Source organism: Condylura cristata, unplaced genomic scaffold (assembly GCF_000260355.1).
Source record: "Condylura cristata isolate star-nosed mole 26May11 unplaced genomic scaffold, ConCri1.0 scaffold00008, whole genome shotgun sequence".
Classification (NCBI taxonomy): domain Eukaryota; kingdom Metazoa; phylum Chordata; class Mammalia; order Eulipotyphla; family Talpidae; genus Condylura; species Condylura cristata.
The window spans coordinates 41023596-41037478 of record NW_004567109.1 but is presented as its reverse complement, the minus strand read 5'-3'; the positions used below and the strand labels follow the sequence as shown (position 1 = coordinate 41037478).

Below are 13883 nucleotides of genomic sequence, written 5' to 3'. Positions count from 1 at the left end.
AGAGTTAGAAATTATAAATCTGTCAAATAATAGAAGACACAAATCAAATAATCAAATGACATAGATGTGAAACCAACCGGGTTACCTACTGACTTTATAATCAAATGGAATAAAACAAGAGCACTCATCTTGCCTCAAGTGTAACCAGCTTTAAGTATTTGGTCTTTACGCATATCAGTATGTTTAAAATTAATCAAAAATAGGATTTTCTTAAAGTCTACTAAACTGTAGATGCCAGTGAACTTATTCCATTAGCTGAACCATTACAAAATATGAGTTCCTGTAAAAAGACCACAATTCAGATAAATATTTACCATAATGAAATGTGATTTGGTTCCCTGAAAATAATTATATGCAGCTACCATGAGAAAAGTTGGTTTTAGGGGTCATCTTATAACCTCAAAATGAAATTATTATGGCAAGCATTGCCAAAAACTATAGACTAGACGTAGTAAAATAAAATCCCTATAAGCAGCTTCATATTCTAATATCTAATAATTTGAAGATGAAAAAATAACTACATGGCAGGATATGTTATCCATCTTTCCAAATATTTCCCTAAGTTTTATTAAATCAAATTGGTTTCTATTTACCACTAGATATTTGTTTCTTAATCAAATGTAATGCTTTTCAAAGAGTGTTCAGTTTGAAAAAAATACTTAATGAGCAATTTTATCAAATGAAATTAGAAAATGTTGATTTTTAAACCATTTAACACAGACTATATTTTTCAAAGTTTTCTTTAATATCAAGAACCCTCAAAAGCATTAATGTTCACTGTACGATACTTAAGAAATACATAATCTATTGTGCAGATTTTTCCAATTTCATTTGCCATGAAACCCAATTACCAGTAGAGAATCTTGATATACCAAAGGAACCCATTAGAACTCAGTGTTCTTACTACTTGAATCCAGGTCCCATGCAGGATTTTGTTTTTAAGATACAAATTAATTTGATTTAGCAAATTATTATTTGGTAATCACTTACATATCAACATTTGTGTCAATATGTTACTCACCAAAATCTATCTAAAGCACAGTTATCCTATAAACATACTTACACTCTTCTTCAGGTCTCTTCCGAAATGCTGCACGGACTTCTTTACAAGGACTTCTCTGATATTGTGGGGGATTCCTTCCCCTTATTAGGTTCTCCATTCTGTAAGTGAGAATAAAAAGGTTATTTTAATTCCCAAATACTGATTAATTTTGACAAATTAAATGATATAAATCAAGAGTTAGTAATTCAAGAACGTATGAAGTCTTGGTAGACAAGACCATTTTGAGAATCTAGCAAGGCCGGAGACAGTAGGAAATAGCAGGGTCTGTGGTAAAGTGGAGGACTTGACTTTTCTAAAGCAATACAAGTTTAAAAACACAAAACACCATGAGGACAAAGCTTCATAAATGCATAGCAATTAGAGATTGTTATGTACATGTTGTTTGTACGTTGGTTTCCATGGCTAATCCTCAGGGTGAAATGTTAGAGACAGTCCTGGGAGATGATTTTCATTTCTGTCCCCCAAATACAATCTCCATATATTGAGGCCCTTAATTCCACTATGATCATATTTGCAAGTAGAAATGTTGGGAGGTTTTTATAGGTTGTGTGTTAGTCTCCAATGGCTAGTGGCACAGAGAAGTATGTTTTCTATGTTTCAAAATGAAATTGTGAAAGGACAGTCCACAAGTAATATTTAAAATGTGACTATGACATAAGTGAGCTTTTGTACTGAATAGTAATAAGACTATTCCTATGGCAAGCTACCTCTGGTTTTTAGAAACACTTCCAAATACACTTCCTGAAACCAACCCACTCACTAGTAGGAGTCCTTTAAATGCATATGTAAGTGTGTGTTTGTGAATGCTTTTTGCCCATGTCTGCATATACAATGTATAAGAAAATGTTTTCAATGGTAACTTAAACTGGAGTTTCACTTGAAGTTCATATCAAGTGAGAAAAAGATTTATCTTTTTATATCTCTCGAGGTTCCTTAAGACACAAGAAAACAAGTAAAATCAAGATGTAACTTGTTTTAAGATTACATATGGGGGAGGAGATGAAATTTATCTTCTAGAGCTGTCCCTGAAGTTTTACCCTAAGGATTAGTTATAGAAACTAAATATAAAATTTTCTAGTTTCTGACTTTTGAATTAATTCAATATACAACTTTGATTACATGTTTCAGCAAGTACATGAATTTCTATTATGAACTCCTAACTCATAACAATTTAAGTGAACTTATATTATTCACTAGTATTTGGAAGCTCAGGATAACAAAGTGCATCATACATAACCTGCACATGTATATAACACTGTCATATAATTTTAAAAGCTAACAACACTGATGAGAATGACAAGTTATCCTGTTTGGTAATTTGTAAGCCACACTCTTGAATATGTTACTATTTTACTTTTTTTGATATTTATGACTACATAGGAAAAAAAGTCAAAAGTGGTCTATTTGGTTTCCACGTAAATATGCTTGAGAGTATGACCAAAAAAATGATATAGGGCCCTCCCTGGTGGCGCAGCGGGTTAAAGCACAGCACTGAGAATCTAAAGCCGCTTCCGCATGAGTTTGATTCCCGCCTGCCCCGGAGGAGACCACATGGCGAGCCAGACCTCTCCTGACCCGCCCGCTGCTCCCCTCAGCAGTGTACTTCGTTGATCTGCCTGTTCTGTTCCCCACTCTGTCTCTGGTGAAGCCTCTCACCGCCCCTGAGCCTCTGGCCTGTACCCCAGTTCTGTATGCACAAATAAATAAATCTTTAAAAAAAAATTGATATATAAGTTATAAAGTATTTTTGAGCTTTAAGAAAGTTTCATTTGTATGGTTGCTAATGAAAACAAAAATTCAAGGAATTATGGATGCCAGAAATCATGGCACCCAAAGGTTTCACTCTGGGAATTCTCACAAGTGGACATGTGATAGAATAAGCGGTGATAGCAATGCAGCATGGTTTTATGAACTTAGGTTCTAGATTATCTGGGCTCAAACTACCATTCTCTCTCTCTCTCTTTTTTAAAGATTTATTTATTTATGCACACAGAACTGGGGTAAAGGCCAGAGGTGCAGGGGTGGTGATAGGATTCATCAGAGACAGAGTGGGGAGCTGAACAGGCTGACTGATGAAGTACACTGCTGAGGGGAGCAGTGGGTGGGTCAGGAGAGGTTTGCCCTGCCATGTGGGTCACCTCTGGGGCAGGGTTTGAACTCATCTGAAGTGGCTTTAGCTTCTTAGTGCTGCGCTTTAACCAGCTGTGCCACCAGGGAGGGCCCCCATTCTATCTCTTAAAGAGTTATTTGATAGAAAAAATACTTTGTGATAATGTTCTCATCAGAGAAGAGGGATAACCTTAGCTACCTCATAGGATCCAGATGTAGATTAAAAGTGTGAAGATAAAATAATTTTAATACATATAAAAGGTTTTACATTGTGCCTGTCAGAAAAAAAGAACACATCAATTGTATCACTAATAGTAATTATACTAAATAAAAAATAAATCACATGCTAAAATTGTAAAGGCCCAGTATGTTAAGAAAAATACAAAACTTTGCTTTTATTTAATAAAAAAAAAAGTGCAGATGGGTAGTTGAGATGTAAACCAATTCTGGCTAAATAAATGTTATGGTACTCACAAAAACAAAAATCCATGCATATAGAATTGTCAATTTTTTTTGAAATGAGGAACTTAATAAAATATACTTCAATTTACTCAGTAAGATTCAAGGGATTATAAAACAATAATCTCCCAAGCATACTAACAGGAGTAAAGTGAGTTGTTTCCCATTATTTAACAAAAGTGTTACATACATTATTCTTTTTTATAGAATTTAGATGATACTTCAAAATTGTGCAGTGATCTTTGACCTTAGCAAGAACAATGACTGTATCTTATATTACTATCTATCATTTATCTCATTTAACGCCTACAACAGCCTTTTGAAAGAGCTATTTGAAGATGGGGAAACTAAGGCTCACAAATACTCAATGACTTGCTCATAGTCACACAGGAATTAAGAGGCTCAACTGAGAATTAATATTCCTTGAATTTTGACCCTTTCCCACATGTTTCTTCATCCATTATTTCTATGACTACATGAATTATCTATTATAATTCTTCTAGGAGATTGAATACTTGGAATTTTACTGTGAAATACATGTTAATCTGTCCTTAACAAATATACATGAATATATACAAACAGATAGTTCAAATATATTGGATAAATATATTACACAGATATGCACACACTTGTATAACATACACAGACACCCTTCAGTATCGTGTAGGATTAGTTTAAGGATGCTCACTAATGCAGAATCGAAGGATGCTCAAATCCCTTAAATAAAATGTGTAATATATGCATGTAAATATATTCTCTCAAGTTTTAAGTAATCTCTCAATTGCTTACTAATATCTAACACAATGTAAATGTTTTGTAAATGGCAGTTACATTGTACTATTTAGGGATAATGACAAGAAAAAGAAGACACATTTACTGTGGGTATAATTATATAGTATGTATTTTTGATCCACTGTTGGCCGAAAGTGCAGGTACAGATGCAGAACTATACATAATGATACACACACACACACACACACACACACACACACACACACACACCCTGATGTGCTGATGACAGGCTGATATTTTTAAACATTTAGCTGTTGCCACTGAGTGTTTGCCTCTATCAGTGACATCTAAAATTTCTTAGAACTAATAAAAAGATATCTGGGAACAAAACAACATTAATGTACAACATATTAATGGATGAAAAATATTTGAATGTCATAAAATCCATTTGTTCCTTGGAATCCTAAATGTAATGGCCAGTAGAAAATATATTTCTAATTAAATCAAATTTTTATAGGGTGATATTCATGTCCAAACTATTACGTAACTGTGGAACTTCTAATTCCTTGAATATACTCTGACAGCTTGTACTCCTCCAACAGTGCCATTGATAATCTACATTTTACATTAAATGGTCAGACAAATAACCAAGAATAAAGTCTTGGAGCACAACCAGGCCTCAGCAAAGGCACTATTCTAGCTTGGCAAGTCACCAGCAGGAGTGTGTTAACAGATCCAGCAGGGAGAGATTAAGTGTGATGACCACAGGCAAGACAGATGCTTGAACAACTCACTGAAGAGCTCTGAGAAGTGCAGCCTATGTGTCAACTGCTAGGGGCAGCCAGATTAATCTCAAACAACATGAAAACGCTATAAGAGGTAATGAGCAAAGGTGTGCACACCTCTTTTGGAGGTGTCTCAAATTCAGTTAAGTCACAAAGTCATCAGAGGAGCTTTAAATAAGTACAGATACCCCTATTTCTAGTCCTAAGTAGGCTTAGATCATGTTCAGGTAGATGTAGCTTTGCACTGGAACATATAAATAGAAAAACAGATGTGAGATATAGGGGAGAGGGAGATTCAATGAATTTATTCTAGAAGATAGTCTTCTACTGATAAGTTAATATCTGGAAAGGAAGCTGCAAGGACATTACCATAAGCAGAACCAGTATTTCCTTGTGCCCCCACTAGGAGAGGGGGATTAGTCTCAAGGAAAGGTGATTTAATCATGACATCAGGCTGTTAATGAAAATGTAAAATAAATTTGTTTTGCTCATATTATATTAAATTTATCACTTCTTTGTGAGTACAGCCCAAACTGGAGCTATATTGAGTTTAATGGAATCATAGGATAGACAATTTAGATAGATCCCTAAATGAAGTCTGATACACAAGAAATGAATAGAGTATTTTTATATTCTGGAAATTTACTGAGCTGTTATTTAACTTGATTATAAGCAGAATGCAACATAATAAACTCAAAACTATAAATAAACATAGTCATATACTTAGAATGACAATAAGAGTAGGCAATTTAATACTTTGGTAGCAGGCCTTCCTGATGGCCTAGGGATTAAGTCTCAGCATTATTAATGCTATAGCAGAGTTCCATCCCCTGCCAGGGAGCTGACCCACACATGGTGTAGCAGACCTCTCTTGTTTCACTTGCTGCACCCCTTAGCAGTCTATTTTAGTAGATCCACATCTTCTGCTCCCTATTCTGTCTCTAGTAAATCTTCTCACTTCCCAAAGCCTCTGGCCTACACCCCAATTCTTCTGCAAAAAAAAAAAAAAAAAAAGCATGATAGCATTTGTTGATGTCAATTTTACAATGAATGTATAAGGAACATTTTTGTTAAAGGATAAAGCCTGCATATTGACTGCAACCTAAAAATTGACTGTTCATTCTGTAGTAAGCAGAGTACTATCTTTTAAGTTTCCAGAGCCCAAAGATTAGTTTGTACACTATTTGACAAAGGTTAGACATCTTTCCTCTCCAGAACCACTCCATGTTTCATGGCATCCATAGTGTCTACCATATGGTAAACACTCCATAAATATTTAACAATTAAAATAATGAATGGATTGAATAAAGTCTGCTTCTTCCTGGAAGAAACATTTGAAAGATTGCATTTCATTAGTGTTCTTTTCTAACAAAAATGTTACCCATCATTAAGGTATATTTTAAGTCTCAGTTCCACTTAGAAGCAAATTTAACCATCTTCAAATATGCTTAGTGTTTGCCGTCTGGGTCTTCCATTTAACATCTATTTAATATTTAGAAGGGTAACAAGTGTTTTCCATCAAGCATTTGTTTTCCATTTAAATGCTTGTGTCCTTTGCTCACATAGAGTTCAAGCCATTTGAGGGTTTTGATGTTTATTTTAGTTGTCAAAATAATTTCCCATCATTTGTTTCATTTAATTTTCCTCAAAATTCATTATCTGTGGATGAGAAGACTGGAAGTTGAACATTTACGTGACATATACAATGTAACCACAGAAGGCTTGAGTAAGAACTCACACTCAGGTCCTTTGACTACCCCAAATTAAAGTCTTCATTTCATATTGGCACCAAACACAGACAACATCCTCAGTCTTCTTTCATCTAGTGTTCCCAAAAGTAAGATACATATTATCAAAGGAGTAATACATGCTTAATAAATCTTAAAGCAGTGAAAATTTTAAGTTATTGCTCATGCTGTCCTATGCTTCTGGCAGTGTAAAAACTCAACAGAAATTATTCACAGAAAAATAGGTAAACAAAAATAATGTAAATTAAAAATTAAAGTATACTTAAGCAATCACACTGTAACAGGAAGAATAATATTGCCACATTATTTCTAGAAAGGGTGCATTATTTCAAGATATGATATTTTCTTCTCTCCAGAAGAGAGACAACAAGGGGATATCAAGGTGTGATGTCCTTCCTTACAGAGTCCTAAAGTCAGTGACCTCAGGTTTCAGAATTTTTTGTTTGGCTTTGAATTCAAGAACAAAAAAGAAGAAAAAAAAGGTGTTGAATAAGCAGTGGAAAGTATACTTCTGTATTATCACTGAACTTCTATTTTCTTGTAAGGAAAGTTGAACCTGAATTGAACACAGAAGCAAACATCAAATTAGACTATACATGCATATTAAGCACATAATAATGATTAAAAGGACTCATAAGTGTTTATAAAGATCCAATTTGGACTGCAAATGACAGCACAAAAATAATCAATACCCAATAATGTAGGCCAAATATGTTGAGGTGATAGTTAATAAGGACAAACATAAGTTAAACAGCAAGATTATTGCAAAATGAAGTTACATCTTAAGTACATTTAAACTGACTGAAAGAATAAATGCTCCACAGGAAGGCTGATGATGGAATGTTGATATGGAAAAGAGATAAACTGATTTCTATAGTCAGTGATGATTTACTAAACATGCAGTCAGTGATGATTTACTAAACAAAACTATTAATAGTAGTTTCAGAAAGGAGGACGTTGTTTTTATACTGCAATATCACACATCTAAGGAAATGGCAAAGACTGTATTGTTACCTTTTTTTGAAGAAATAGAATTTAAAGTAGGTGTCATGGATTTCTTAAAAATTCATACCCAAACTTGGATGTGAATGGTGTATGCTTTACTATACAGAGGTTTTAATGAACAAATGTTCCCTGAAAAACCTATGACGTTAATGGAATCAGGTGTAGCAATGGGGAGGGGGGACAAGCTCCTCATAAATTCAAGAAACAGTTTATAAAGTCTCAGTTTTAAACTGTCTTACTTCTCTACATTTTAAATAAACTATAGGAAGTTAACAAATCACATCAACATAGAATAGCAAGCTTTCTGTGAGTTCCTTACAATTTAAGTTCACTAAACTTACCTATTCAAAAAACAAGTTACTTAAAACTACATCAATTAAATTGATGAAATAGAAACATTTGCCTATAAATATGAATGATATTCACAGGATGGCAAAAATGTAAAGGAGGCATGGTAAGAAGCTGTTATTAAGATCATTAATGCTCATGTTTAAATAACATTAAAAGGATTAACTTTATAAATTTTATAAATTTATAACTTTATAAATTTAATAGCATATAAAAACTACTTTAAAAATTATCATGTAGAAAAGGTGACATTTAAGACAATACAATTATCTGCTATGTAGAAATTTGTACAGTGTGTATGTTTTGTCATATATATTCTCTTTCCTTCCTCCACATGCTTTCACTTCAATAAAATGAGAAAAGAAGAAAACATTTCTCTTTTGGAACATCTTGGTTTCATGGCTGTTAGTCAACACTAATGCAATGAAAAAACTAATGATAGAAGAATACAGAATTATCTCTCTTCCAAAAAACCTTCTATGGTTTCTCCCATCTCCCCATGTCCCCAACTAATCTCTAGCTGTCCTATTACAGGGTTTTACACATGCATTTTTATTGCCCCCGGCCCCTAAAATTCCTTGATGGCTGATGTTGTATCATCCTTGAGATCTAGCACAGTTCATTGAACACAAATAAAATACTTAATGATCAAATGGATGAATGATGCTAGAAATAATTATGCCCTATGCAGCTAATGCAATCTATGGCTCTACAATCTCTTCACATACATGCATAACTCATGAAGAGCCGTGGGCTTAGTGTTTTATAAATGAGGAAACTGAGATCCACTTGCCCATCAGCAGCAGCAAAACCGGATTCGTGCCTGGATTTTTTGATTCCTGCTGATATTCCTTCCTAAGCATAGTTACTTACATGAAAGAACTCCATTACTTCCAGATTAATCCACTTTCACTTAGAGATAAAGTGACTACTATCAAACATGGTAATTGTTTCAATGAAGAAGAAATGTGTGTGGAAGGAGTCTAATTTGCAAAATGTGTATGTACTACTTTCTCAGAATGAAATGGAGAGACTTGGAGAAAACAAATAAATATTACTTTTAAAAATGTGCCTAAGTATCTAAACATACAGTATAAAGTGGCATCATAGTATTTAGAATCCAGGGATGTAATGACTAAAGATTTTCCCTGGAATTCTGCCTTCATCCTTTCATTTTATCCTTGGTGAGTGTCTTTCAGTTGTAGTTAGAGCCTACATGCTAATGGGACTATCATTTAGATAATGAGGTTTTTATGAATGTCGGGGCAAATTTCTCTCATTGTCACATATGGCATAGAGGCACAAGAGATACTCAGCATATTCTTTCAATAAATGAACTGTTACAGGTTAATCAAATGAATACTGTTTGGTGGCTATTATTCCTATTAATGAGGAAAAATAAAACATAATCAGGATCATATTTATAATTCCTCATTTTCTAGGTTTTAAGGCATAAACACTTTCAAACTCTTAATATCATATACTAACCTGAGCAAAATGAAATATGCTGTATCTTTTACTAAGGAAAGAAGAGTCAAGATGACTCATTTATTTAGGAAGATAGGTTTCTGGGAAAAACCCAATTAAGTTCCTATTTGAAACAAATGAACAGGCTGAACTACTCAGATGGACACCACATAATTACGAGCTAATTCCAGGAGCATTTAAAAATCTATCTGCCTTTTCCAAAAATTTGTGGGGTCACAGGAAAGGATGACAAGCAAAGTACAAAGCAAAAACCACACACCTGGCATTTCATTCGCAGTTCCCTTCCCAGTGGTGGTGGTGGTGGTGGGGGGGAGAGTAATTGCTTTTCTCTTTTTAATACATGATGCACCGAAGAAATGTAAGTGCATATATTTACAGCTTCTATGCTATAACTCTTGCTTCCTTATGATCTATTCTCAACTCAGCAGCCAGACCTGGTCACTACATTTGAGGGCTTCCTGTTTTTATCAGAGCAAAAGCCCAAGTCCCTTAGCAGCTTACAAGGACCTCTGTTCTGCTCCCTTCAGTCTCTCATATCCTTTTTTCCTCTTCTGTGTCAATGTACTTGCACTTATGCAATATGCTCCTACTTCATGCTTCTACTCTAGCAATACCCTCTCCCAAGAATCCCCTCTTCTCAATCAAGTCTTAACTCAGTAACTTTCCTGATCATCACATTTCAACACTGAATTATGAACAAGTCTTTCAACATTTCCCTCCTGCTTCAAAACTCTTAATCCTTCTTATACTGGTCTACTTTTCCCTCTACCCTAGAGGCTCACCAGCATCAAACATAATCTATATGTACTTGTAGATTCAATATTCAATACTTATTGATCATAAATGTTCACAAGTACTTTGAGAGCATGTATACTACCCAAATGCTGATGGCTTTTGTTTCTGTTTTCTACTTAGTGAGAGAAGTATGATGGTGAATGTATATTTCTCCTGATAATTTTGGTGTTGCATAACTCAAGGATATATTGTTGAGTATATAGAAGTTACAATATCCTGATGAAAGGAACACTTTACCATTTTGTGATAATGTTAAGGTCAAATAAATTTTTTTACCTTTAAATTTGTGTGTTTGAAAATAACATAATAGTTACAAGAGCTTTCTTGGATAGTAACTGCCTGGAATTTTATTTTCCAAAATTTGGAATAATGTTGGGATTTGTATTCATATTTAAGGTATGATTATTTAAAAGAAAAGAAAATATAATTTGATATATTTTTTTAAGATTTATTTATTTGTGTACACAGAACTGGGGTACAGGCCAGAGGCTCAGGGGCAGTGAGAGGCTTCACCAGAGACAGAGTGGGGAGCAGAACAGGCAGATCGACGAAGTACACTGCTGAGGGGAGCAGCGGGTTGGTCAGGAGAGGTCTGCCACGCCATGTGGTCACCTCCGGGGCAGGCGGGAATCGAACTCATGCAGAAGCGGCTTTTAGATTCTCAGTGCTGTGCTTTAACCCGCTGTGCCACCAGGGAGGGCCCATAATTTGATATTTTAATTATAGCTTTTAAAAAATTCATTTTTTAAAATCAGAATATATTAGTATTCATCTGATTTCACTATTAACAATTTAGGACTTCTTTCTGTGGTTTTATTTTGTTTTTTCTATTTAACAGATTTTCTATTTTATTTTCCTCCCTACTTTAGAAATTTTATTCTACTTTTATATCTTCTATATTGAACATTAAATTTCTCTTTTTAAATATATCCGCATATTTTATATTTGCTTCCTTCCTATTCATCATTGCATCTCAGACCTTCTACACTTGATTACCTTCCTTCTTCCTGAAGTTCATCCTTTACAGTGAATCAGGAAGTTTTTTTAAAAAAGATTTATTTATTTATGCATACAGAACTGGGGTACAGGCCAGAGGCACAGAGGCGGTGAAAGGATTCACCAGAGACAGAGTGGGGAGAAGAATAAGCTGACTGACAAAGTACACTGCTGAAGGGAGCAGTGGGTGGGTCAGGAGAGGTCTACCGCACCATGTGGGTCATCTTCAGGCCTAGGATTGAACTCATGCTGAAGTGGCCTTAGCTTCTTAGTGCTGCATTTTAACCTGCTGCACCACCAGGGAGGGCCCAGAATCAGGAAGTTTTAAACTCACTCACTAATTATTCATTTGAAAATGTCCACATTTTGCCCATCTTCTCAAGAAATAGCTTTGTAAAACAAACAAAAAAACTTAAATGTGGACAGATATTTTTTCGCTCACTGAATGTGTTATTTTTAATTTGTGACTCTGTTCTTGAGAAATAGGTTGCTCTTTAAACTAACCCTCAGAAGAGAATCAGTCCTTTCTAACTTTAAGTCCTTTTTGTTCTTTGATGCTTTTAGTTTTACTATGATATTGTCTACTTTTCAAGTTCTTTTTATACTGGGTTTATTTATTTATTTTTTGATCTAAGATTGTCTTTCTGCGATTCTGAAATACCCATTTTATCTTTGAATTTCTGTTGTGCTTTGTTTTAGTTCTTTTATAGCTATGTTTTACTATAAGTCAGGACTTCTGCTCTATTTGGTATCCTTAAACTCTGTTACTGCAAAGTCTGCATTTGTTCTTCTAATCTTTCCTTCTTTGTTCTGGTACATGGCACACTAACCTCTAACAATGTACATCAATTAAGTTCCCAGGGTGCTGGTGTTCAGGTGTGTCTGGTGAGTGAAAGGTGCTAATAGGACAATGACATGAGGGACAAAGAGATAGAGTAGTTACTTCTAGATACCTCCTTAGTGGGTTGTTGGTCAGCAGAAACTATATGCTTTTACCAAACTTTGCAGTTCCTCTCAGAGGACCATTTGCTCTAGTTATAGTGTCTTGTAAACCTCTCCTTTCCCAGGATTTTTTTCAGACATGCAGTTAAAAATGGCTCCAAGTGCTTCAAAACACCTTGTTGGTTTCTTTAGTGTCCTTGACTAGCCTGTTTTTAATATATTGCTTTGGTTATTTTTTAGATACCGTTCTTTTCTCACATTTTCATTCCTTATTTCTTAAAACCCATGTATTTTAGAAAATTCCAGAGTCCTTAGACACTCCTGTTCTGTTTCTTCAGGTTCTTAATTTAAGCTGAATCTTACTTATACTGCCATGCTTTTTCTGATTTGTGGTTTCCTTGTATGTTTTGTGATTTTATACAAAGAGCTGATTTTTCTTGGAAATTTTATTTTTGATGCTCCTCTAAGATTCTGATTGGAGTTTGTTTACTCCAGAGATTTCCAAGTTTTATTTCCTGAACTTCATGGTACTTTTCAGCTGTTAAAGAAGGAGCTCAAGTCTGAAGAGGTATAAAACTACACTTATAAATCATATGCAAAGTTTTAAGTCAATATTATCAAAATTTAAATCAACACACACACACTAGGATTTAGCCAGTGTCCTTAAAGTCTAGTTTCAGTTCTTGAGCCTTCTGGTTTTTTCTCATTGATTTAGCTTTTGACTATTTAATTTCTATCCAGCATAGCAATTCACTGAAAGTAGTAATATATTTTATCCATTTTTTAGCTGTTTCCACAGGAAATTACTTTCAGGTTATTTAGTACCTAAAATGCTACCAATAGAAGTCACTTTTTTTCAGGAAGCCAAAAAAAATCATTTAAGATTTACTGTTCAGAAAGACTGTAAATAAGCTCATAAGAATTGCCTAAAATGTTAGCTTTTTTAAAAATAGAGGGATTTGAGCCTTAGAAATGCTAAGTATATAAGCTGCAGGAGATGACAGATAGAAAGTTAGAAAAATAGAATTCAAATTTGCATTTCCCTATTATAAATAGTGCTATTTGCAGCAACATGGATGGAGCTAGAAGGGACCATATTCAGTGAAATAAATCAGAAGGAAAAAAGAAAAATATCAAATGGTTTTTCTTATAAGAAGAATAAACAGGAACCAAGTAAGATACAGGTAAAAAAAAAACTAACCATACAAAACAGAACAAAAAGACAATTATAAATCAGAAACATCCTGCAGAAGATGGGGAGGGAAAGGGATTGGAAGGGGATAGGGAGGAGCACAGGGGTAACTGTGATGATGGTGTTGGGGTGAACTGGGGGAGGAAATTCTATGGGGTCTACACTGAGTTGGGAAAGTAAGCACTGCTTAAAAATGAACAATGATGTAAATATATATATAT

At 34.4% G+C, this 13883-nt stretch overlaps 1 protein-coding gene across 1 annotated transcript in view; it reads right to left on the bottom strand.

Moving 5' to 3' along the window:
- LRRC7 (leucine rich repeat containing 7) overlaps nucleotides 1-13883 on the bottom strand; it is a 378921-nt gene that overhangs the window by 297354 nt on the left and 67684 nt on the right. Inside the window, exon 2 of the mRNA XM_004679111.1 lies at nucleotides 1064-1161. Coding sequence (XP_004679168.1) covers nucleotides 1064-1160 — 97 coding nt within the window. The 5' untranslated portion in view covers nucleotide 1161. The remainder of the gene's footprint in view (nucleotides 1-1063; nucleotides 1162-13883) is intronic.